The sequence below is a fragment of the Pteropus medius genome, unplaced genomic scaffold (assembly GCF_902729225.1).
Source record: "Pteropus medius unplaced genomic scaffold, Ma_sr-lr_union100, whole genome shotgun sequence".
Taxonomy (NCBI): Eukaryota; Metazoa; Chordata; class Mammalia; order Chiroptera; family Pteropodidae; genus Pteropus; species Pteropus medius.
In genome coordinates this window covers 6,487,080-6,510,281 of record NW_024349799.1, presented here as the reverse complement: position 1 = coordinate 6,510,281, position 23,202 = coordinate 6,487,080, and the positions used below count along the sequence as shown (strand labels likewise).

The 23,202-nt window shown below is 34.8% G+C and overlaps 1 protein-coding gene and 1 pseudogene across 1 annotated transcript in view; one reads left to right on the top strand and one right to left on the bottom strand.

Annotated features, from left to right (window-relative positions):
- Window positions 1-23,202, top strand: part of BCAS3 (BCAS3 microtubule associated cell migration factor) — a 512,946-nt gene that overhangs the window by 229,388 nt on the left and 260,356 nt on the right. The window contains 2 exon segments of the mRNA XM_039885843.1: window positions 502-667; window positions 2,620-2,720. Of these exon segments, the coding sequence (XP_039741777.1) occupies window positions 502-667; window positions 2,620-2,720 (267 nt within the window).
- LOC120621388 (uncharacterized) lies at window positions 17,612-17,730 on the bottom strand (annotated as a pseudogene).

The window sequence follows — 23,202 nt, the reverse complement described above, 5'->3', positions numbered from 1 at the left end:
GTGTTTTTTTCATTTGTTTGAATCCAGAAATTTAAAAGAGAAAGTAGATGAGAAGTTAGGCCGATACAGGCATACAAAGAGCCTCTCATGCACTTCAGTTGGTGCACCCTGTGTAACTACAGTGTAGTCCGTACAGTGAGTGTCCTTTTCAGTCAGTCCTTCCCTTTCCCACCTGATACTATTCATTTTTCATAATGTGGGACAAACTGCATTGCAGACAAATACAAAAGATCGAAACATATTGTTTCACAATATGAGAATTTGAGTATGTTTATATCATTTTTAAAATACATTGCTTAATATTCAAAAATATTTTGACAGCATAGAGATTTTCATATTCATTAGCATATGCTTGGAAGAGTCAGCATTCAAGCCAAGGAACAGGCATGATGTGAAAGAATTCCTCCCTTTTTATTTTTTCTCAGCAGTCTCAGGAACAGACTGCAAGGTCATTAACTTGTGCCATTATCTCATATCCATGTTCTGTTTTTCTCTTTGTAGATCAGTCCAAACAAGTTGTGGTTGAATCTCTCTACATCATTAGTTGCTATGGGACCTTAGTGGAGCACATGATGGAGCCACGGCCTCTCAGTACTGCCCCCAAGATTAGCGATGACACTCCACTGGAAATGATGACATCACCTCGAGCCAGCTGGACTCTGGTTAGGTAGTACCTTTATTCATTTTTTTTCTTAACAGCTTTACTGAGGTATAAAATATTAAAAGTGTGCCATTTGATAAAGTTTGACATATGTATACAGCTGTGGAAACCATCACCATAATTAATGTTACAAATATATCCATCGCCCCAAAATGCTGTCTGTGCCTCTTTTTAATATCTCCTTCCTGCTTCTCTTTATCCCTCCCTCACTCACTGAGCCCCAGGTAACCACTGATCTGCTCTCTGTCACTATAGATTAGTTTGCAATTTCTAGAATTTTGTATAAATGGAACCATGCACTCTTTTTTTGTCTTGTTACTTTCACCCAGCAAAAGTTTTTTGATTCATTTCTCTTGTTGCACGTATCGATAATTCACTTCTTTTTAAATCGAGAGATAATTTGCATAGAATACAATTCACACATTTAAAGTGAATTTTTACTAGGTTGTACACCCATCACCACAATCAATTTTCATCATCCCCAAGAGAAACCCCATGCCCATTTGCAGTCACTCTTCATTTTCCCCCAACCCTTCAGCCCTAGGCAACCATCAGTTTACTTTCTATTTCTATAGATTTGCCTCTTCAGGACATTTCCTGTAAATGAAATCATACAAAATACGACCTTTGACATCTGACTTCCTTCACTTAGCATAATGTTTTCAAGCTCCATCTATGTTGTGCCATGTATCAGAACTTCATTCTTTTTTATGGCCAAATAATATTCCATAGCACGGATATACCACATTTTGTTTATCCCTTAATCAGTTGAGAGACATGTTCACTTTCTAGCTGTCCTGAATTATGCCGTTAAGAACATTTGTGTACAGATTTTTGTATGGTCGTATGTTTCCAGTTGTCTTTGGTATGTGCCTTGGAGAATACCCCCTTTTAAACTCTTCTTGCATCTTTGTGTGACCTCTTCTAGGACTTGGATTTTTTTTAATTCCACATGTAAAGCTTTAGTGCTTCCTCTATTTCCAGTCTCATGCTCACCGAAAATAGAGAGTACACTGAGACAGCTATTAAAGGGAATAAAAACTAATATAAATAGATTGGGACGTTTCCTTTAAAGTGATTCCCCAAGATATAATGGTTAAGCACTGTAAAAATGTTTATAAAGAATCAGAGCCCTTCTCAAAAGTACATAATTGTTAGAATCTCTATAAGCCAGTATAAAGCTCAAGAAATAAAATCTAGAGTAAAACCTATTCAATATAGTGTGCAGGAGTCCAAGAGAGACAAAAACAATTGGTCTTGACGTGTGTAGCAGGAAACAGAGAAAGATGGATGCGAAAATGATCCCTGTCACTAAAATGTCTTTTTTGACATTTTAAAATATTCTTATATTGATTTTTGAAGGCTCCAACATTCTTTACTACTGCTTTACTGCACTGTAATCTGATCAATACCTTATTTATCAAACTATCTATGAGCAGGCAGATCTAATTGAAATTACTGCATCATCATTGTTGAAATAAGTGTCTTATTTTGGAACTCAGATGTTACTTAAGTCTGTAATAAGCCAATCATTAACATAACTGTTTCTTTGAACTATTTTTACTTGCTTTAATTTATTTTAAAATACACACATAAGCTGAGAATAGAGGGCTCTAGCAATTGTCAGAAATTAGGTCAAATTAGAACTACCTGGTCGTGACATTTGAATTCTACACTTCCTCTCTTTCCAGTATTTTAAATGTCTTGTCTATCTTGTTGGAGGGTCTTCTGCTTTAGACTAATACTGGCTCTATGTAATTTGTATGACTCACCACCACCTTTTTACTCTTTTTAAGCAGATGGCCCTGTGTTTCAGGTTTCAGCACTCCAACAAGTTCATTTTAATGATTACAAAGATAGTGTGATTTTATATCAATGTCTATAAGTGGTGACAGTAATGGTGATTTACGTCCTATCTATTAAGCTTAAATATTAATATTCTTCTGCTGTTTCCTTAGAACTCCTCAATGGAATGAATTGCAGCCACCATTTAATGCAAACCACCCTCTGCTCCTCGCTGCAGATGCTGTACAGTATTATCAGTTCCTGCTTGCTGGCTGTAAGTAGTTCTTATTGTTTTTTTCCCTTCCTACAGTATTTTGAGATTTCTTCTTAAAATGCTAGCTTTTAATGCAACCATGCATATTACCACTGATCCATCGTTCTTAGGCCATAAACAATCAGACTGAGGCAAATAAGAAATTCACTACAAGTGTAAACCATAAGCCTTAGTACACACTAAGTGTGCCTCTGGCTGTTCACACTACCAGGCTATTAGCTGGACCCCTACAATCATGTAAGTTGATAGGGAATATCTGGTGGGCTCAAAAGTACTTTTTAAAAAGACGATACTAGGATAGAATAAACTTTCATAAAACTTGCTATTTCTGAGTTAAAAAAATAAAACACCTTTTTATTGTGAAAACTCTTTTCAGCAGGTTTTTCTTTTTGAGGAATTTTACTTGCAACAATGAAGTAAAGATTGCGACGCCATTGGGTTGTTTAGTTTCATATCTAAGCTCTCACATTTGTAGATGTTGATCTGTTTTTTGTTTTGTTTTGTTTTTTGACTTAAGGAGAAGTGTACTTTGAACTAGATACAGCCTTGTTTGTAGGGGAGGCATGGAAAGACGGTTTAATATTTAGTATGCAGTTTATGGTCATAGAATTAAAACTTCTTTACAATTATAATTCAATTCTGTAAAATTGACTGGATCCTTAATTTAACCTGATGGCTCTGAGCAGTGCATGTTTTTAAGAAACTTCCTAAAAATCAACACTGACATGTTTTTAATAGAGTTTGTTGTATTGAACTTATTACCTTGCTTGGCTGTATTATACGGCATGAAGTAAAATATTTCTAAAACTATTTTATTTTATGTTTATAATGTGTTATATATTATACTGAAAACAGAGAAAATTTATTGACTTTGCTCTAAAGTTATACAACTCCATAATTGTAACAAATAGTTGGCAGTCTTGCTCTCTTATATAATTGAACTCACAGATTCTTCCAGCATGTATTTACTCAGTGACTTCTATGTGTCAGGCACTTGTGATTTAAACATGAATAGTATGTTGCTTCTGTCCTGAATGAATTCACTGTTTTGGAAGACAGGCATTTAGTGAAAAAGTAAAATAAAACGAGATGGGTGCATCAGTGAAGAATTGGGTTATACATTGAACTATGAGAGCAATGACTTAAGTTGCTGAAGCCTTTACAGAGAGGGGTAGTATGTAAGTGGTTTTCTGGTTCAAGAAGTAGAGTGCGTGAAAGTCATCAGGTCCTAGGTTATCTAAGCATCTCACGTGAATTAGAAAAAACATGACATTTATATAATCTCTAATTAAAATCATGAGAACCTTTCCTCTGCCTCCAATCATGAGTGAAAATAACTAGTTATTAAATTGAATATAGTTGACTCTTTTGGAATTAATATTAATTTATTTGTTTTATTATTTTGATAGATCTGTTCAGTAGACCAATAGTAGCAAGTCCTAAATATGTAAGAAAAAGGGGCAAAAAACCAGATGCAACTATCTCTATTCCTTAATTTCTTTGTTCCAGCAAATTAAGCTGCTTGACATTACTTGATTTTTAGCAGCTCTGTCCAATTCTTAGAACTATAGAAAATCCGTAGGTGCATGGTTTAAGAACCACCACTGCAGGCAGTAGCTAGGCCTCAGATGTTTGCAGGCATTGGAATGACAACATCAGAATTGCATTTTAGAAAGATCGCTCTGGCAGTGTTGTCATAGGAGGTTTAGAGGAGGGAAGGGGAGTGGAGACTCCATGATCCTGGAGCAGGATGAGAGGGCTTTAATTAAGGCTGTATGACAGAGAAGACAGGACAAGCCTGTGAGATGTTGCAGAGTTGAAATAGAAAGGCATGAGAGACAATTTGAAAGAACATAGTCACTGATGATTCTGTGGTTTCTAATTAAAATATGTAATATGATGCATTTCACGTTGGACCTTTCGAATACCAGATGGGCTAGCAATGGGATGAGAATAAAAAGGCCTGAGTTCCTGTTCCAAACCATTTCTCCATAACTTGATAAATATAAAATATCGGTGATAATACCTGCTCATGTAAAGGTGCTATTATGGTCAATGAAGTGTGAGGCTAAAGCCCTTTAAAAACTGTGAAACAGTATGTACATTTAAACATTATTCTGTACCTTCGTTTCTTGTCTCAGAAGTGAGTATTTTCAAATAGTAGACTTCAGGGACTTATTAATGAAATGCCTATTCTGGCTACCTGATTTTGTCCATGTTGTAATATCTGTTATCTAAGTGAAAGGCTATAATTAGGATGCTTTTTCTTCTCTTGTGAAATGGTACTATAGATATAATCTGATAGGTAAAAAACGATACCTAAGAAACAGGTAATTCTGTAATAATGATTATATTCTTTATGTTGAGAGTAGAGACACAGAATTAGTCTGGATTTTGAAGTCACATTTTCTTACATAAAGAAAGACTACTTGATTGAGAGTCCTGGACATGCCAGTATATTACATGATTGAAGTAATTAAATATGCAAAACATGGACATCTGCATCAGAGGAATAAAAGCCTGAAATACAATTGGTAAAAGCAATCCTGGAGCCAGTTTAGAGACAGTACTTTTACCTGTCCATGTGTTGAGCCCTTTATGCAAGTTAGAACCTCATTAAGAAGACTTTCTTATTATTCTCTTGTTTTCTCTCCAATTCCCCTTAGTAAAGCCATTTGAAAAGCTGTGAGCTCTTAAAAACACAAGTGTACCATATTTGATGCCAGTGAGTTTTTTGTTTTACTTAACCATATTTAAAATCACCTCTTTCTAACTTGAAGACTATTGAAATATGTTACTAAAAATATTTTCAAACATAACCATTTGGAGCAAAATGCTAATGCAAACTTCACAAGTGTTTCAAGCATTTTCTTTGGTCCTATTTGGATCTGTAGATCAAATGAAGCAGACTTGTGCAAACTCCGGAAATTATAATAATAGTAGACAAAGAATGATGTAAATGGAAATGGGAAAGAGACTTCGTGTCAGGGAGAAGAGAGTAGGAGAGCAGGATGTTTAGCAAGGAATCCCCACTCCCCTTCCAGCCCTGTAATCATAATAGATACACTACTAGTTGATAAACAAAGTTCTGCATATGTGGCAAAAGGGTGACTGCTGGGGGACACAAAGGGAAACCTGCCTGAAACACTAAAGGCTTCTTACCTAACTTTAAAGTGAAGTAAGTGAAAGTTCCAAATTTTGCATTCGTAACTATAGTCATAATTCCTACCTATATTAATTGAACGGAATGATACAAAATTGAGGAATTTTGGTATATTATTGAATCACACCAGAGTGCTCCTGGAAGCAGAGAGGACTTCTTTGTTATTGAGTTGAGCCATAGAAATTGCCGTTTTGAATTAAAAAAAAAAAAAGTCAAATATCAGCAAATTCGTATGGTTTGAATAGTTGATTAATTTATATGCATAAAATGCATGTGCAGATGATAATCTAATCTTACTATATAGCTCAGTAAAGGTAAAAGTCAAAAATCGAATGTCAAAATAAGTTTTGCCTTAGTCATAAGAAACCTTGGGAGTAGTTTATAAAAAGAACATAGCAGAGGAGATTAGTGATTTTTTTCTTTAAAAAATTATATACCATAATTACCTTTTCTAAAATAAGCATTTTATTTCAGTGTATTCCTTTGCCAGAAACAAAGATAAACATTAGAAGAGACTAACAGATATCAACCAGCTTTGACAATAACTTTTTTTTTTAGTCTGCTTCAGAGCTTCTCAAATTGTAAATTAAAAACAGGACTTACTGAATAGACTTGGGAAAGTTTTATTTAGGGGAAAAATAATGTTTCCTCCTTTTCTTTCAGGTAATTGGGCAGCAGCAGTATTTTTAAGTTGCTGACATTAACTAGCCTTGTTGGGGGGAGGTCAGACTTTGAACTTTTTTCTGAAATAATCCATGGGTATGTGAGAAGTTCCTCCCTAAGTTTACAGAGTTTTCTTTGTTGAATAGTAACAAAAGACCATTCAATAGAAATATAGCTTGGATACACAAAAGAAAGGTGACTGGGGTCCATAGAGCCTTCCTGTGTTTTATTGGGAAAATATCTGTTTTCCTCTACCTTTAAAGGCATTATAGGAAAGGTGGGGAGAGCTTGTGACACCGGATCGAAAGGACTGAAAAACACTGAAAATGGTTATATACTATGTGCTTCAAATAAATATGTTTCATTGGATGTGTGTGTGTGTGTGTGTGTGTGTGTGTGTGTGTGTGTGTGTGTGTGAGAGAGACAGAGAGAGAGAGAGAGACAGACAAGACAGACAGGAACAGACAGACACAATACTGTGCTTTGGTTTCATTTGATTTCTTGAGGTTCTATTTCAATAGTAGCTCCCCACCAAGATTGAATAACAGGGATCGGATTTACAGTCCTGTCTGAAACAACAACAGCCACAACAGCAAAAACCAGAATATGTAAAACAATTGTTTTCAAGTCACTATACACCAGGGAATAAAGGACACTGATCATTGAGAAATAGGAAACTAATGAGATGATACCTACAATTGCCAGTTTATTGCCTTGAAAGATTTTCTATGCTCTGTTGCGGTGATGGAGAATCCAAGTGGAATACAGGGTAGACAGTGCTCAGAGTCTAGTAGGACCAAGGAAGAGTACCTGTCGGCAAACTACCATGAACTAGTATTGTAAAAAAAAGTTTTACAGAAACACAACCACACCCTTCTATTTATATATTGTCTATGGCTGCTTTAAGATAATAACCACAGAGTTGAGTAATAGTGCAGCAACCATATGACCCACAAAGCCATAAATATTTACTGTTTGTTATCCTGACCTATTATTAGCTGGACAGGTTATCAGAGAGGCTAGATCAGCACAGAATGAGAACTCTGAAGATCTGCAGAGGGTCTTCCTCTAGTATTTAACATAATACTGATGGGTGTGGGAAACTACCCAAAGCTGAGGAAACAACTATCAGGGAATCTTAGAGTGCCTGGAGCTCACACAAGGTCAGGAATAGTGACACGAAAACAGTTATTATAACTGTATTGCATATGTTCAAAGAGTTAGAGATGTGGGCAATATTAAGAAGACTAAAAAGTTCTAGATGTTAAAACCTAGATGTGAAAGCTCTGGTGGATAAGATCGAGAATAAGTTAGAAATTGCAAAAGAAAATATTAGTGAAATTGAAGTTAGACTAACAGAAATTATCCAAAATTAAACGCAAAAAGAAAAAAAACAATTAAAAATAGTTTTACTGAGCTGTGGGGTAACATATTCTTGATATCAGAGTCCCCGAATCAGGATGGGTGGTAGGACAGAAGAAATAGCCAAAAAATTTCCAAATCTGATGTAAACTATAAACCCACAGATCCAAGAAGATCAATAAAGCCCAAGCACAAGAAACACAAAGAAAACCATACCAAAGTACATTATTGACACATTGCTCAAAATCATTTAGAAAAAGAAAAATCTTAAAAGCTGCCAGAGGGAAAAGAAGATGTTACATACTGGGACCAATGACACGAATAACAGTAGATAATTCTTTAAGTACTAAAAGGAAACAACTGCTGCAACTGCTGACATAGAATTCAAAACATATCTTTCAAAACAAGAGCGAAATAAAATATTTTTTCATATATACAAAAGATTAAAGAATTTATCAGCAGTAGACATGCTGTATATGAAGTGTTAAAGGAAGTCCTTTAAGCAGAAGAAAAATGACACCAGATGGAAAGGAATGAAGTGTACTGAAAATGTTTAGCACATATATGTTTTTTGGGGGTAATTATTCAGGTCTCTTTGAAATATAATTTACTGTGAACACAAAAATAACATCAATGTATTGTGGTCTTTGTATATATTAAAATATATATACACACACACCAATGTATTTGACTTTAAAACACATGTGTGTATGTGTATGGATGTGTGATACACACACACACACACACACACACACACACACACACAATGACAATAGTGGCATAAAGGCCAGGACTGGGGAAATGGAACTCTAATATTGTAAGCTTTTTGTAGTATATGTGAGTGATATAACATCACATGAAGGTAAACTATGATGTTAAAGATGTGTGTAATGCAATCAAAAGCAATCTACACCAAGGAAGGAAATAAAATGGAAACAAATAAGCAAAATGATGTAACCCTAAGCATATCAATGTCTTTACATCCTAATAAAAATTCAGATATTGTCAAATTGGATAAAATACAAGTTCCAAGTATATGCTGCTTAAGAGAAACGCACTTTACACCCTGAGTTGCTACATTCATATCTGACTAAAGAGAACACTCCACCTAACGACAGTAGAAAACACATTCTTTTCAAGTACACAGGGAACACTGATCAATATAGACCATCTCCTAGACCATAAAACAAGTCTCAATAATTTTAAAAACTTTCAAGTCATACAAAGCATATTCTTTGACCACAAGGGGATTAAATAAGATATGAATAACAGATCTTCGGAAATCTACAAATATTTAGAAACTAAACAACACACTTTTAAATAATACATGGTTCACAGAAGAAATCAAAAGGGAATTTAAAAATTATTTTGAACTGAATGAAAATAAAAAGAACACATTCATATCTCAAAATACTCCAGCAAAAAAAAAAAAATTGATGTGTAAATGCATGCAACAAGTTAGATGAATCTCATGGACATTATGCTAAGTGAAAAGAAGCCAATTTCAAATTTTTCATGTGAAATAATCTTAAAAGCACCAAGAGAAAAAAAGATCCTATTTATATAACATTCTCAAAATGACAAAATTATAGAGATTAGCGTCAATCGGGTCTTAGGGACAGAGCAGGAGGGAGGATGTTGAATGTGTGTAAAGGACGAAGTAGATCTTTGGGGTGCAGTTGTGTATCTTGATCGTAGCAGAGGTTACACAGGTTAACCCATGATAAAATTGAATAGAACTATATACAGACATACACACACACATACAACCAGTGCATTAAAAAATAGTATTTGTAAAACTGCTGAAACCGGAATAAGGTCTGTGATTGTTTTGATGGCCATTTCTGGGTTTTGAAAGGTAAAGGGTGTACAAGACTTCTCTGTGCCATTTTGCAACTTCTTAGGAATCTACAATCATTTCAAAATTTAAAAGTTTAGAGAAAAATAGAAAAATCAGTAGATGGTCCTAAATTAGTCTCAAGGGGAAATTTATAGGACTGAATGCCTATGTTATAAAAGAGAAAGTTCTGAAATCAATTACCTCAGCTTTCACGTTTAGAAACTAGAAAAAGCTCAAGAAATAATAAAGGTCAGAGTGGAAGTCAGTGAAATAGAAAACATAAAAACAGTAGAAAAATAGAAATAATATAGAGAAATAGAAAAAATCAATTAAATCATAATGTCGTCTTGTGGTTTTCTTCTGCTTGAGGTTTGTGAGATTCCTGGATTGGTAGATTTATAGTTTTCATCAAATTTAAAAATTTTTTTATGCACTTATTTCTTTAAATATTTTTTGTCAGTCCCTTTCTCTCCTTTTGTGACATCAATTATATGTATGTTGACCACTTGATACTTTCCATGCTCACTGAATTTTCGTTCATTTTTTAAAATTAATTTTTCCTCTCTGTGTTTGATTTTGTACAGTTTACATTTCTACATATTTAAAAATATTAAGCCTTATATTCTCTGTCTAATCTGCTATTATTAATTTTATTCAACATTTTTCCACTTCAGATTTCATATCTCTAATAAGTTCCATTTGGATCTTTTTTCTGTCTTTCATTTCTTTTCTTCTCATGTGTGTGTTTGAACATATGGAACATTTATTTTATAATAACCTTTTTTAGAGTCCCTGTATGCTAATTCTTTTCGCCCTGATATTTCTTGGGTTTTTTTTCTATTGATTGATTTTTCTCCATGGTACGGATTGTGTTTTTGTGCTTCTTTATGTGCCTAATGATTGTTGAAAGGATGCTGGGCATTTTCAATTTCTTGTTGTTGAGCAGGGGATTGTTTTGTATTCCTAAGATGCACTCAAATTAATTGGAGTAAATTTGATTATTTTTATGCTTATTTTTAAGCTTTGTTATGGAGGGTTCATAACAGACTTTTCCTCTGGCTAATTTAGTTATTTTAGGAGATATGTAAATCTCATCCTTCTTATGTGGCCAGTAGTAGAAGTGTGTGATCATAATTATTTTTTAAACTTGAAATGCTTAATTAAGTCCAATGAATTATCTTCATCTTACATTATACTAGTCGTGCTGACTTTACTTTTGACTTACTACGCTAACAAATAACAAATAAGAAACATGTACATGAGTTTCTATAATACACTGTGGTAAGTGCTCTGTTAATAGCATTAGTTAATTAATATATAAATTCAAAGAAGGAAGAAGTTAATTATTAGTGGGGATAATTTCAGTGGGGATGGAGAGAAGTAGCTGAATTTTGGAGAAATTGAAGAGGTTGCATCTATATGATTTGGGACTGTATGTGACTGAAGAAAAGTGAGGAGGAAAGGACGACTGGCTAAGGTAATAGGTTATGCTGTTCATGAAACATTAAGAGAAGAATGTGACCTGGGGTAGGAGAGGGAATTGGTGATGGCCGTGTTGCATCTGTTTTGGTGCATGTAGTATATATCCTGGTAGTAATGTTCAGGTTAAGGTTAAGGTTCTTGTAAATAACCCCAAAACTTCCTTATGTGTATTTAGAGATGTGAGCTTCCTTCTGAGATTTTTTTGGGGGGTGGCATAGTATATAATTGGTAATTGGTGTAAGCTTTCTATGAAATAATTTTATCCCAGAGAGAATGTAGAGAGAAGAGACAAGTTTCCATTATGATACTTTAGACAGCATGGCATCTAAGAAGACTATTAATAATTCTAAAAGCTCCAACTGGAACCTTACTTTGAAGTATTAGTGTTGCTTTGACAAAAATCTTAGTTTTTATTATACTAACAAGAGCTGAGGTAGTTTTGGTTTCCTTTGGAATAGCTGGGCTGTCTATTGACATACCTACTTTCTAAAAATTTTACTGCTTTATTAATCTCTTGGGCTTCACTAGCCCTTTTATTTTAGTCTTAATACTTAATGAAGTAGAGTGTACCTAAAGCTGGTATTAAGATTTGTTGCACATATGAAGCACGAAAATCACAAGTCAGCAGTATAGTTAAGGTTAGATTCTAGAAATCTTGATTCCCAAGTTAATTTTGTGCTGCTGGCTTACCACTATAACCATGAGAATAGAAATTGCAAATATTTTCCCTTGTAATATAAAGTCAAACTTTTGGGGTTAGAATAGAGCCATTTTAGAATATTTTACTATCCTTTTTTACTAGTTTTACAACACAATGGTGATTTATTTGGAACAAACATATTGATACAAAAAGGAAAAAAAATTCTTGGTAGTCTCTGCCATGGTCATTGTCAGTACCCTGGAAAAGCAATTAAATACGCAGCAGTTTTCTGAGCCGCTCTCTTTCGAGTGTCACATTAGATTTAACCTAACATCCTGGATTGCATCGCTGTCGTGGTATGTACCAAGTATGATGGAGGTACTCAACAATATTTCCTTGCATTGTCCATAATAAATATTTGCCCAAGAGTGGGTAGGGTGGAAGGGGAAGAAAGAAATGTTTTTCTCTTGTAGAGGAAGCTTGTAATGTAGGACTTATTTAAAGAGTATTTATAGTCCATTGTTGGCCGTTGGGTGTGTCATACTGCTCTATCCAGGTCCAAATATCTGAGGTAGTTAACAAACCACTTTAGATTGAATTATATTTGATGGTTTCTCTTATTTATATTTAATTTTATCAAGTGACACATGTCCTTCCAAAGAGAAATGATTTTAGTGAAATGAATGGTGTTTTTGTTTAAGAAACTAAAAGCTTGAGACAGATTGACCCTGAATTTTGCCATGTATATGTTGTATAACTTAGGGACGGTTATGAAATTAAATATATTTTCTTCTTCAATGAAAAGATGTCAGATAGTGAAATGAAAGTATGATGAGCAATCTGCAAGCTTTATAAATGATGGATTGAAAAGTTTGGATTAGATTACCCTTTTTCCCTTCTTCTCTTCCTTTGTGTTTATGGGATGTGTGCTTCTTACTGATACCTAGATCTTTACATAGATCTTCACACCTATGGAATAGTCCATTGAGTTTTTCTGTCATTGCTGATTTATTGTTGAGATGTTTCAACATCAGAAGTCCTTTCTGTTACAATATAATGACCTATGCTCCATTTTGAAGTAAATTTTTGCATTTCTGTCATTTTCTTTACTATTTGCTAAAGTATTACTATAATTTTTTTTGGAAAAAAATTTTTACGTATCAAATCACCTTCTTGGCATAATTGCTCTTAAAATTAAAATGAAACAAAAGCTCAGTTGTTACAATGGGCTGTTTTGGACTCTTAAATATCTTTCTTACTTTAGCTTACACAATTGTAAGTGATATTAGTACTTTAATGTTCCTTTAGATTGTTTTATCACCTGCTTTTTTCCAGGTACAATTGAAAGTATACATTCTTTTCCATTGATACTATTAATATCTATTGCCATTAGTTTGGCAGATAGGACATTGATTCTGATAGATTAAAGAAAGAATGACCTATTGGTCATAAAGCCTCTAGTCCAGGGGTCCCCAGCCCCGCGGCTATGGACTGGTACCGGTCCATGGCGTGTTAGGAACCAGTCCACAGAGCAGGAGGTGAGTGGCGGGCCAGCAAGCGAAGCTTCATCTGTATTTGCAGCCACTCCCTAGCACTAGCATCACTGCCTCAGCTCAACCTCAGATCATTAGGCATTAGATTCTCATAGGAGCACCAGTCCCGGGTGCCAAAAAGGGACTTCTCTAGTCCATGAGTACCTCTGGTTCTCATACCATTTACCCTATCAGACCTGAGTTTAAGGTTCTTATATAAAGATACTGATATCCCTGAATGTGCATTTTGTCAGTTGAGTAGTTGGGATGTGGTAAGGAGGGTGTGGGGATATCTGCCCTTTTCACCAAAAATAAGGAGCTAAAACAGAATGATCTGTGTCTGCTTACCTGTGATAATGTAATGGGTTGATATTGGCAGGAGCTTGCGGTTTGATGTGCCATCACTTCTATCAGTAAAGTTAATTGCTAACAAATCACTAAATGGGAATTTAGGGGGACTGCTAGAGCTGTCTGCTATCTCAGTAGTAACAGAAGTTCTGGCGCCATTTCAGGGTCACTATTTGTGTCTGCCTATCAGAGTTAGAATACAGTTGTTTCTCTCAGTTTCAGCCTTCTCTATAGAATTTCTGTCAATTGTTTGACTCCATTAAGTGTGCAGAGGATATAAAAGCCTGAATGACCAATCCACCAGGGGCTACGGATAGACCCTTTCTTTGTCCATACTCAGAGCACTGCATTAGGTCTCATTATCCATTTATAATAAGTGACCTCTACCCTCTAGGTCACTGAAAATTTTTCAGTGTGCTTTTCTGACACATAGGGCACCTTCTCAGCAGACACATGAAACAATGGGACGTCTGGTAGTCTGGAAGACTAATACACATTGCAGGTTTTAAACACACAGCCTTGTGCCAAATCACTCTGGCAATTTTTTTTTCTTTGCTCTTGCATGGTTCATAAATGGGCTTCAGGGAGCCTGATGTCTGGAAGATGAATATAGTGTTCCCTTTTCTCTTCTTTCTTGCTTTTTCTTCTAAGTCAGAAAGATTTTTCGCCTCGTTTTTCAGTTTTGTTTTCTAGAAAGGATTTGCCTTCATCTCTGCATTTGCATTTCCTGATAGAGAAATACTGAAAGATTTGAATATAGTGAATGGAGAGAGCCATCACCTTTGGAAAGTGTTCGCCAAATATGTCCAGAGTGGCTCTGGAGGTTATCAGTGACATGTTAAAAACCTGTCTTCTAGTCCTCGGGTCTGCCCAAATTGATAGGAATTAAATCTCCAACTGAAAATTTTTGAAAAGGATTCGACCCTTCTTTGGTTACTATAGTCTATACTTCTTCTGTGAAATAAATTTGGATTACCTATCAGAAATCTCGGCACATCTCGTGATCCTATCTCCAGCTCCCAATGTGTAGATACACACTGGAGAAAACATGGAGATAGCATAGCGAATGAAATGTATTTACAAAGTAAAAAATGTGCCATGTCCAGAGCTCCACACTGTGTAAACTGAAGGCCAGCCTTCCAAGAGTCTTGACTACCAGGAGCTAACTGTGTGGCCTCCGTACGGTAGCTGTGTGAAGTGCTGATAAGAGTCATTTACCTGAAGTACATTGTGATGTGAAAAGTGAAAGATCGAGAGCCACTTCTCTAGCAACTCATATGAAGAAACTTTGAGAGTAGGAGGAAATGTTTATAACATGCATACATTTTATTAGTGAACCCCTGTTCCTCTCTTAGAAGCTTACTTATTTTGCATTTAGAGTCACATGCATTGGCTTGCTCACTTTATTAAAAATATGTGAGACATAAGAGATTCAGAGAAACCCAGGTTATTATAATGAATTAGTAGCCACACTGTCCAGTAGAACCCAGATGTCTTTATTCCAGAGAAATATTTCTCTCATTCAGTGGTGTGCGTTAGCATGTTCTCAGATACTAAGACACAGAGGTGTTATCTCCGAGGAATGAGTCCCAGCACAGATTTTTCTCTTCAAACCAGTTATAGAAAACCATATAGTTGTCAGAACTCTCTCCATGACAGGAATTAATATATTAACTGGATTATAGCACCATTTGACAAATTGCTTACTAAATACATCAAAATTGATTGGACATTCTGTATTTGAATTGACAAATGGCTGCATTAGGAGAAGGAGGGAAATCCATTAATTATAGCTGCTCTTTACCAAAGGAAATATAATCATATAAATATGGATTTTGTTAGAAGAAAAATCTCTTTAGTGGTGTTGCTTATATGTGTATCTGTACCTCTTTGCTATTAATAGAAGGGTTGCTCTTAGCCACTGTCTTTTAAATAATAATAAAAAAAAAAAACTTCTGTGTTATATGTTTCAGGTTCTCCTGAGTGCATCATAGTATTTAGGTATTATTTCCGAAAAGTAGAAAACACTAGGGAAACTCTATAGTTAAGCTTTTCTGTAGAATTTTCAGTAGCACCTCTGCTTATCTGTATTGTATTCGCATTCTAATATTATTGAAGGCAAAAGTTTTACTTTCGATGGTGTATAATTTTCTATTACCACTGAATTTCTCCTTTATAGAAAAAAATTTTTTCTCATGATCTTTCTTATTGAAGGTAACCCAGTCCAGTGACTGAGGCATAAGGTGGTGGGTGAATACCATAGATTGTCTCTCTACAGTTTGAATCTGTTCTCTTTATTGATGTCATATGACAGGAGGCTTTTCGCCATGTGATTTTCTGGAACTCGGTGGAGAGACAAAAAACACTGAATTGCCTTCATTGCTTGTATACCGTCAGTTTCTTGCTTTTTCTACTATGCTTTCTTTGTATTTTGTGACCACATGAAGAGCATCAGAACCACCCTTACATGATGTCAAGTCTGGGTCAGAGCTGGGATTTATAAAGAATATTAATTTAGGACTCGTGTTTTTTCCTTCTCTTGGGCACTCTGTTGGACTTCCAAGGCTGTTTTTTAGGTGCCAGTGGTCCTCCCATGATTATGTCGTATGTATCTTTAAATATGAAACCAAACCAATATTTTCTAAAATGAAATCTTCTAATTCCTCAGGGGTATTGTAGAGAATGTGAAGTTGTGTCCCACACAGTCCTTTGTTTTTGTCACCAGATATAAAGCTTCCTTGAATGTCTGTAACTTCCTTGTGTTATGACTTTTGGTCAAAGTAATTTTTCTCTATAGCTTTATATGGTATTTCTGGTTAGGATACATAGATATTTTTTAAGATGAGAAAATGATTATACTAAGGAGACACGGGATACAGAAATCGTGGTGACTTTAAATCAGTGATATAGTTGCTATCTGGGGATAACATCTCTTGCATACTATATATGAAAATTTTAATTTAAAATACTGAACTTACAAGGTAAAGACATGAATTGAGGCCATTTATTCTTCAGCTTAAGAACACGGTCTTGGAGTTTGCAGTTCTAAATTCTATTTCTGTTATTTGCTAGGTGGATGACTTTGGGCAAGTAAGCTCTCTATACTTTAGTTTACCTGTCTTTAAAATGGGAATTAATAATATTTTTCTTACAGGATTGTTTAGATTAAATGAGATTATTCATCCAAAAAGCTTCATGTACTATCTTGGATAGAACAGAAACTCACTAAAGATAATTGTTGGTTGTAAGTGGCGTTGATAGAAATGGTATCCCTGTTATCCTTTGAGGTCTTTCTGGCCTCTCAGTTGCAAATGCTTTATGACTGAGCAGTAACCAGGTGGCACAGCTAAAGATACTTGGTGGTCAACAACGATAAAGAGAAAACGTGGAGATAGATCATATCTCTTCTGTTCTTAAATGGTTATTTGGACAAGTATGGCTCTATTCTAATGTGTGCATTTTCAAAGCTATGGAAAATAGATTTTACTTTGTATTTCTAATTTATTGATGCAAATTGATATTTTCTGTTAGATTTATTTGTTTTGATCATCATCATTCCCTTAGTAATTTAAAAAGAGAGATTTTTCTTGGTGTCCTCTGCATTCTGAAAAGCTTCACTCTGGAAGTTCTTTTTGATAATTGCCTTAAGACTCTGAAACTTTAACCTAAAAAGGTAAGATTCTCAACCATAGGACTTCTGAAATGCCAGAACATTTGGTTTTCTGAGATTATCATTGGTATCGTTGTTCACTGCTACAGTGAACCTTTCATTTTTTACTTCAAATTCTTCGAGTTTACAATAAACATATATTCATATAATTGATTTAGTGTTTTTAAAAAAAAAATTTTTTTTCTTTTTTACGCCTACAGCACCCAGTCTTCCTAGGTGGTCTCCCATCCAAGTACTAACCAGGCCCGACCCTGCTTAGCTTCCAAGATCAGATGAGATCAGGCACATTCAAGGCAGCATGGCCGTAGACTCAAAAAATTTTTAGAGAGCAATGAGAGAGAAAGAAAGAATGGAGGGAGAAGAAGAAAGAAAAAGAAAGAAGGCAGGCAAAAAAGGGAAGAAGGAAGATGGACTATTTCAATTTGTGGTAGAGGGTGGAAACTAGATGTTAAACAACGAACCAGAGGTAAATGTATTAACGTGGATGATTCTCACATACACAGTGAATGCTCCACGTATCTCACACCCTAGCTAAGGAAAGAATCGAGGTGACTCTGTCAACCTGCAGACCAAGATGTATTTGCTCACTTTTTCCCCAAACATTCACACAACAGAACTTCTATGGAAATGTTCAGTCATAACACAGAATTTCAGTGAATAGTATAACATTAACAAATCTACCTAATATCCAGCTTCAACAATTAACAACATTCTGCCAGTCTTGTTTCTTCTGTTCCCTTAAAATCAATCTCAATCTCAAAATCTCTCTTCTCTCTCTCTTTCTCCTTCTCTTCCTCCACCCCCCAACCCCTGTCTCCCATATGGCAGATAAAATATTATGAGAAAGCCACCTACTATTGTATCTTTTTACCTGTGGATACTTTAGTATACATCTAATGGTAAGGAGTTAAAAAAACATAACTGCCATACCATTACATAATACATAGGTGATGCAGTGACAATGACTTGTGACAATAATTCTTTCCAGTAGTTTTACACTGTGGAGCAAAAGAGAGGAGAGCAAGCCTTGCAAAATGTCCTCTTGCATTTGGGAAGAGAGAAAATCCTACAGTAGTTGTGGGCTAATATTATCTGTCTCATTCTTTCTCCTATCCTCTTGGTTCTATGAATTTTCTGATTTATTTAGAGGTAAAATCTTGAAAATTAGTTTTCTTTATGACATGGAACACATCATGGATCCTTAATGATTATTTAGAAAGACTTTAAATTATGTTCTTAAGTATAGGTAGAACATTTTGATGTCTTCCACATCTAAAAGCTTTTAACTCTCCATGCCAAGAGAACTTTGCCTCTTTTGCTTAGGCAAGAGAAAATCTGTACTTAATTCTCCCTGCTTTATTATGATCTGGACTTATCTAGTATATAACTAGATAATAAATAAGTGAAGCATGGACGAAGCTGCATTCACTCTGTGCAAAAGAAATTATTTTTGCCATTTTTACATTTAGAAACAACTTCCTCCCCTTTATTTTTGTTTGCCAGACTTTATTTTGGAGGCTGGACTAAGTACATTAGACTCTTTGCTGTCTAACTATGTCATTGTAGATGGGATCAAGAATAAAGTTTACAGTAACTGACCTACTTGTACAAATTGGTACATTGATCACTGAATGTAGTTTAATGATCCAAAACAGTGATTTCTTACCTTCAAGACATCAATTCACAATTGTTTCTACATATCCTCTACTCATCTTAGTCTCTCATAGAGGACGTTATGTTTTGGCATGTTCTTTGAATTTAGAATGGATAATTGATTATTCCTAAAAGAAATGCATCTAACTTACAAGGTTAGCTATGAGAGTACAGTTGCCTCTATTAAAGGATTATAGCTCCTATTTCCACATAGAATCAGCACCAAGAGAGCTTCTAGCTTTTAGTAAATAGTCATTTCCTTCAACAGAAACAGACACTACCATGTATACCTGAGCAGTTAGTTGCTAAAAGCTGGCCCTGTATTTGTTATGGATGTGTGTAAATACAGAGATAATGATAAATGGATATATATGGAGTGAGTGAGTGATAGTATATATAAGCATTTCAACACTCCTTTTTAAAGAAAATATCAACAAACCTAAGAAAATGTTGGGGAGGCATGTATGACTCAATATGCAGTAAGTTCAACTTTTGTTTATGCATTGATTTTCATCATTCATTGATATACATTCGATTTCTTTGTTTTTTATTTGTGGATTGACTGCACTAACCATATCAATTGTAGTGTGCTTATTTCACAACTTTTTATAAATATTAATTTTTAGACAGGTACATGACATACACAATTTAAAAAGAGCTAAGGAATATTTAGTGGAAAATAAGTCATCCCTGTCCTCAGCCATCCTCACCCCTTCTAGGAGGCAACTATTGTAATTCTACTAGAGCTTTGATAAGAATGGGTTTGTTCTTATTTAGACTTATATGTCTGGGTACATTATATAACCTGTGGCAAGGCAAAGTTGTTATCCATAATCTAGAAAGAAGGTATACAGTCATAATATGATCCTTTGAAATAGTAAAGGTGGACTTTTCTAGTTACCCTGCTGTTATTTTAATGTATATATAATGTAGTATGAATCGAGTTGCCATAATATGCATTAAATAGGCATTGTGTACACCTTTCTCTTAATTGAAAGTGTTTTGAAGGGATCGTCGCAGTCTGTTCGGTTCTCAGAAGTATATTGGAACAGTTTGAAATTTTTAGTTGCGTAGCTGATCTTGCTGATAGCATGAAGCCATTGTGTTTTAGTCTTTCTATTTTGTGATATTTAAGGTTATAATAAGGAACAAAACTAAATTGTGAACCCTTCCAACTATCTCCAGGTATAACTTGTCCAGATGCTAACTGTCAAATGACCGTTATGGCAGCAGGAATAACAAATGAAAGCTCCTTAGTTTATGTCTTCTGTGGGAATATTATATGCTACTTTGGGGTAGGGAAAAGGAGATGGAGCAGAGCGGGGAGGAGATGTACCCAGTGTTGTCATTTATCTAGTGAAATCTATTATCTCATAGGCAATGAGGATATGTCATTTTTCTAATTATATATTGCCTGTGACTGTCCTTCTGGGAATGTAGAATAAAAGGAAAGTGAAACCAGAGATGTACAATGACTGACTGTTAGAAAACTTTAATAATTAATTAGAGAACATCTATGGTACCTCAGGGTCAGGGTGCAAGGAAGATCATTGATCGTTTAATATATAACATAGGTAAAGCTTGTTCCCTTTTATGTGTTGTAACACTTCAACTGTTTTTGCACTTGTACAAGAGATGGCTCCTAATAAGCAGAATAGCCAGTAACATAGCCAGTAGTGCTATGGCTTAACTACTCTATATGAAAGCCAGCGAATGTCTTTACATTTAAATGGAAACATTTATAAATCAGAGAGAGAATATCTTTTCTAGACTTCAGTAGACATAGAATCGCTCCTTAATAAGAATAAGAATGCTCCCCATTTCTTAAGGTAGTTAAGTGTGTTATTGTTTATCTAAGAGCCTTCTCCCTTTTTCAAAAATTACTTTTTAAAAGACCAGGGTTTAATTTTTGCCAGTTTGATAGTGTGAGAGCATAACTGTTTAAATTCGCAAGTCTCTGATTACTACTATTTACGTATTTTTTGGCTGCTGTATTTCCTCTTTTGTGAATTGCTTGTTCATTGGGAAATACCTTAGACTATTTTTCTTTTGTATTGTTTTTTGAGCCTTTCTTTTTCAAAGGCAAATTTTAGTTTCTATACTAAGAAACTACATTCCCAAGCAGGATTTCTTCCTCAGATCCTGAGTGCTTTCTGATCAGAAACAGAGTTTGGTAAAGAGCCCTCTCTTATTGTATGGCTGCTATATAAATGCTGTTTTTAATAAGTACCAAAAATATATTGAAATTTGTCCTTGGATGAGAGTTTATCACTGTTGGCCTTTGGGTGAACTTTGAGCCTGAGCTGTTTCATTCAAGGCAGCATGATGTCATTTAACTCACAAATTTCTCTGTTGCTAGAAAAAGGCAACATGTTCCCCTAAATAACCTAAAGGACCGAATAATGCTGGCACAACATTATTCACCTCTCAGGTCTCCACTAAAGACTTCAGCATGGTAAGAGTTTTATTGTTTGTGGAGGATTGGTGGGGATACGTGGAGAGTAGGGGAAAACAAAAGCTGTGTCTGATCCTAAATCTGAAATATATTGCCCACTCAGCTGCCAATATGACCCAACTCACACTCACTCTTCCAAATAAAAATCTTTAGATCCACCTTTGTTCCTTCGTATTAAAAAAAACTCTGAGTTGTTTTTTTTTTTCTGAGATCTGTATATTCAGCATATGAACATATTTTAGGGGTTTCAACAGAAGCTAAAACAGAGAGCTCTGTCTCACATAAAAAACTAGATACCATTTGGATCGGCATTTCCCTTCTTATTTGAGAAACAGATTTCCCTGATTTGATAGCATCGAGATTCATTTCAGGGAGTAGAATAGCTTCTTAACATCTCTGAAAGTTGGGAGCGTGGAGTTTGCTAGCGGCAGAACCTGTAGTTCATTAGCTATGTCCTCTGAAGCTTCCAGAGCTCCAGCTAAGAGAATTTATTGCTGGGAGTTTAAGAAATGTAGGGAAGAATAGAATAAGAACTGAACAGAACCAAATGGATTTTCCCTTCCTTGGTTTCATAAATAAGCACTGCCCTGTGTTCAACATTATGCTTTGTATTAGTTTATGTAAAAAAGGATGCTTGTAACCCATATGTGGTTAGTCTTTTAACTTTGATATGCATTATCGAATCTTTTTTTTTTCATTGCTTGAAAAGCAAATAGTGCTGGGAGCAAATAATTATTATTTTTATATTCTTTCATCTTAATGGAACACCTAGACCCTATCTATGTATTCTGTTGTACGCTCCATAGTCAGATCTGTTATTTTTCTGAATACCTAAACCATGTTGAATACACCAAGAAAAGTAATTACCTGCCCTAATACAAGGTATATTCAGTATACTAATGATAAAAACTTTTCTTTTGTTTTCTACCTAGAAGACTAGATTTGTTGCAGAGAAACTTAGGTTACTGAGATCTAGCTACTACATTTTGGGTATTTTTGAAAGAATTTGATTCCTTGGAATCGAGGATATACTGTTTTTGTTTTAGAGGAAACATGATGAAATATGTCAACAGGGTAAAATTTCTCTAGGACTAGTAAGAACTGATCCTTGAAACCTTGGTTCAAATTTACATATCCTAACCTACAAGTATTAATCTATATTCATTCCATTAACCAGTGTTAAAAAGGAGACTTCAGAGTGTCACATTCGATATCCGTTAGTTTTATGTTTATAATTCTTTAATTTAGCAGTTATTATTTCAGTAGCATAATACTTTGTAGCTATAGTTTAACAACATCTAAATCAATACTTTAACTTTTTCTCAATAATGATATATTTTATGTCGGTAATTTGTATAAATTCTATAGCCATTGATCCTTATATTATGGTACAGAAGACATCTAAAAATACAAAAGCAGAGAACTTGTGCAAACTATTTATGGATTTGAGAAGTTATATTATGGATTGACATTTTCCATTTTGTAAGATTGAGAATTTTGGTATGTAGAATTCAGACTTAGAAGCATTTTCAAAGGACCAATTAATCTTTTTGTTCGTTATTTTACTGTGTTGTTCTTTGACTTGAAAGTTTTTTGTGTTTAGATTAACATGACTAATTTGCGAAGGTCCGCACTGAAGCCGATTTGTTTTTGTTTGCCTATAAACACACACAC